The following is a 3,117-nucleotide window of genomic DNA, read 5'->3' on the forward strand; positions in this document are numbered from 1 at the left end:
CCCAACACTGGGAGCCACGATTAAGAAAACCGAGAAGCAAAATGATAAGCACAGCACTGGCTGAGGTGAGATCCCTTCTCCTGTGCCTCCACCGCTGCGGGTAGCTCGTGTGTCTTCTTGGGCTGGGGGGACATCACAAACAGTGTCATTGTGAACTAATTTGGTGGCGTTAATAAACATCCCATCCAAGCGGTGGGTAGAAAATCTGGACCTCTCCCCTGAGAGTTGAGCTAATTAGTCTCCCACCTTCCCCCTCTGATGTCAGGCTTTCTCCTAAGGTCATTGCTGGCCTTAATTAAAAGGCTCTTCGAGACAAGTGTCCCCTGAACATTCGCCATATTTTGACAGTGACAATAATTACAGAAATCTCTTCGGTAGAACAATAATAATTACCCACCCAGGAGAACAGAGGTCCCAGGAGGAGAGGACAGAACTGGCAAGGAAATCAGGACTTGGAGCCCTCGTATCTTCTGGTGGCTGGTGCTGGGCGAGGGAGAAACACGGACCAGCTTCTTCAGATCTGCTCTTCTCTGCCCGTTGGCCATGTCCCTGCAAAAGGACGCTTGAGCCGCGGACATTCCTTAGTCAAGAGCTCCCCAAATACCTCAAAACTGCCCCAGAGACTCAGCCTGCCATCCACCCCCTGAATGATCCGCCCTCAAAACTCATCTGACCTCCCAGCATCTTCAGGGAGTTGAGGACTCTGCTCCACATCCACCGGGAGCTGTCAGCACCTTCTCCCCTAAGGCCAGATCTGGTTCTTTAGGGCCACTCTTTTGCTCTTCTCGAGCCTGTTTTCCTTTTCTGGACTTGGGGGTTTAAAAAAATGAATCCAGACCCCAGGAGACGCCCCTGCAAAGTTATTGTCCTTGACCTGTTGAGTTCCAGATGTTCCTCCAGCTCCTGGGCGAAGCCTAAATGCCTCAACCAGAAAAACGCTGACCCAGCCACCCACAGTGCCTCCTGTCATCCCCAAATTGATGGTGAACAGCCCCTGTTTCAGGTCCGGCCTTGAAGGACAAGGGACCAAAGGTGGTGTCTGTCCAGCTGATGAGCTGCAGCCCGACTGTTCCCCGTAGGAAGCAGCAGCAGGTTCTCGGGTACCCAAGTGCTTCTTTCACATTTTCTCAGAGTTTTCCAACTCGCACCAAAGGTGTTTGAAAGGGCAGCCCTGCCGGCGGAGAAGTCACTTCTCCATGCTAGTCACGCCGTGTCATATAAGGGGCCATCTCAGCTGAAAGGAGAAAACCGATAGGTCACTCCCGTGCTCCGAGAAGTGGAAAAAAATAGAGGAGAGAAACAGCCACAACATCAACAACGCCCCCACCGCCACCTCACTGAAGGTGTGAGCTGGAAAATAAAGCAACCACGGTATGTTTTGCTTAAAAAATCCTGTAGTGACTCATGATGACCCACCCAGCCCAAGGCAGGAGAAGCGATGACCTCGGCGGTCAGCTTCGTGCATCCCGCTAACGAGCTTAAAAGCACCGGCAAGGGGAAGGGTTTGCCCACAGCCAGCTCGGAGGCGGTGAATTGGCTCCTGCGGTTGGGAGAAGGGTTGGCTCTGCCGGAGGTAAGTGTCTTTTCCTCCCTCCTTTACTACCAATCGCTAGAGAAATTAAACCAGAGTCATGAAAGTGCGCGGTGATAGGCAACCAAAAGTCCGGTTTTCAGCAAATAAAGGGTGGGGGGTGGCATTTTACGCCCCCCGAAGTGCCAAAGCATCTGGCAGAGGTAAGAAATGGAGAATTCCAATTGATCGACTCTCCTGAAAGCCGCTTTTCTGAGCAGCTGATGGTTGGGAAAGTTCTCCGGCACTCTAGTGATAAGCTCAGGAGAGAGAGATTGCTCCTGGACAGAAGGGAGGAGGTTTGCGAGAGCAGATTGCAGTTAATTAGATCTTCTGAGTTCACAAACCCGCTCTCGTGGCTGCATGCCTGTGCCTGGGCAGCAGCAGAGGTGCCACCAGGGAGTTGTGAGGATGTCATCTTCACCCACGCCCACCCACATGCTGCCAGGACCCCTGGGGAGGAGGTTGTCTCCTGCTGGATCTGTCCTAGGCTGTGCTGCAGGGGCCGGGGGTGGTCAGTGGTGGTGGCAGCTCTGGACATTTCTCTCGATTTCTGCTTGTTCCTGACAGACAGATGCAGATCGCCCGGTGGCTCTACCTCTGCGGGCTGGTGTTCGCTGTGCTGCTCCGGGCAGGGGGGCAGATGGGCTCTGAGGACTTGGGTGACACGTCCAGGTACGGGGCATTGGTGGAGCTGGCCTAGGGACATGTCCAGCATGGGCAGGGGCTGTGGGAGCAGCTCACTCCTCTCCGTTACCGCTGCCACTGGCCCTCCCAGCTCCGGGGCTGTTGCCCGAGTCTTTTGTGTTTATCTGGACAAGCTTCCTCCTGGCTGCCTTCCATCCCACGCCAGGCCATTGCCACGACCACCCCCAGGATTCCTCTTCTGTGTCAGACCAGAGCCTGCATGGGAACGTGCAGGGCAGAGGACGAGCTGATGCTTTGGGCACGGTGCTGCGCCCTGCTCTGCGCCGGCACTGAACGGGAGGAAAACCCTTTGAGGATCTTCTGCCAGGGTGAATTTGTGAGGGGGAGGTCCAACACCAGCTCTCCATCCTAGAGCTGGAGGAGGTTGATCTAAACCTCGGGGCAGCACCACGCTCCCTCCCTGGAGCAGCAAGCAGGGACCAGGGTGGAGGCAGGAACCCACAGCAGCCAAGAGAGACATAGGGCGAATCACCCGGGGTGGGATATCGCGTGTACCTGATGCAGGGAACAGCCCTGGGCAGGCATGGCAGAGCCCCTGAACCTGAAAATCATTTTAGTGTGTTACTGTGGCTGTTCTCCCTCACAGGAGAAGGGAAGGAGTTCCTCTACCCTGGGGACCTCCTGCAGGGAGGGTGCCGGATGCCACCGTGTGCATCAAACCAGGTGTCCTTTCCCCACCCCCCTCCCGGGCAGGTGGCAGTCGTACGAATCCCAAAGTGCCCGAAGCTTCGTGTCCGACATCAAACGGCACTCGGAGGGCACCTTCACCAGCGACTTCACTCGCTACCTGGACAAGATGAAGGCCAAGGACTTCGTGCACTGGCTCCTCAACACCAAGC

The 3,117-nt window shown here is 55.6% G+C and overlaps 1 protein-coding gene across 1 annotated transcript in view; it reads left to right on the forward strand.

Annotated features, from left to right (window-relative positions):
- Positions 1–2,144: 2,144 nt before the first annotated feature.
- LOC104489490 (glucagon-like) overlaps positions 2,145–3,117 on the forward strand; it is a gene marked incomplete at its 3' end in the record, with an annotated part of 1,213 nt that continues 240 nt past the window's right edge. The window contains exons 1-2 of the mRNA XM_010131653.1: positions 2,145–2,245; positions 2,972–3,115. Coding sequence (XP_010129955.1) covers positions 2,145–2,245; positions 2,972–3,115 — 245 coding nt within the window. The remainder of the gene's footprint in view (positions 2,246–2,971; positions 3,116–3,117) is intronic.

This window comes from Buceros rhinoceros, unplaced genomic scaffold (assembly GCF_000710305.1).
Source record: "Buceros rhinoceros silvestris isolate BGI_N320 unplaced genomic scaffold, ASM71030v1 scaffold26002, whole genome shotgun sequence".
Lineage (NCBI taxonomy): Eukaryota > Metazoa > Chordata > Aves > Bucerotiformes > Bucerotidae > Buceros > Buceros rhinoceros.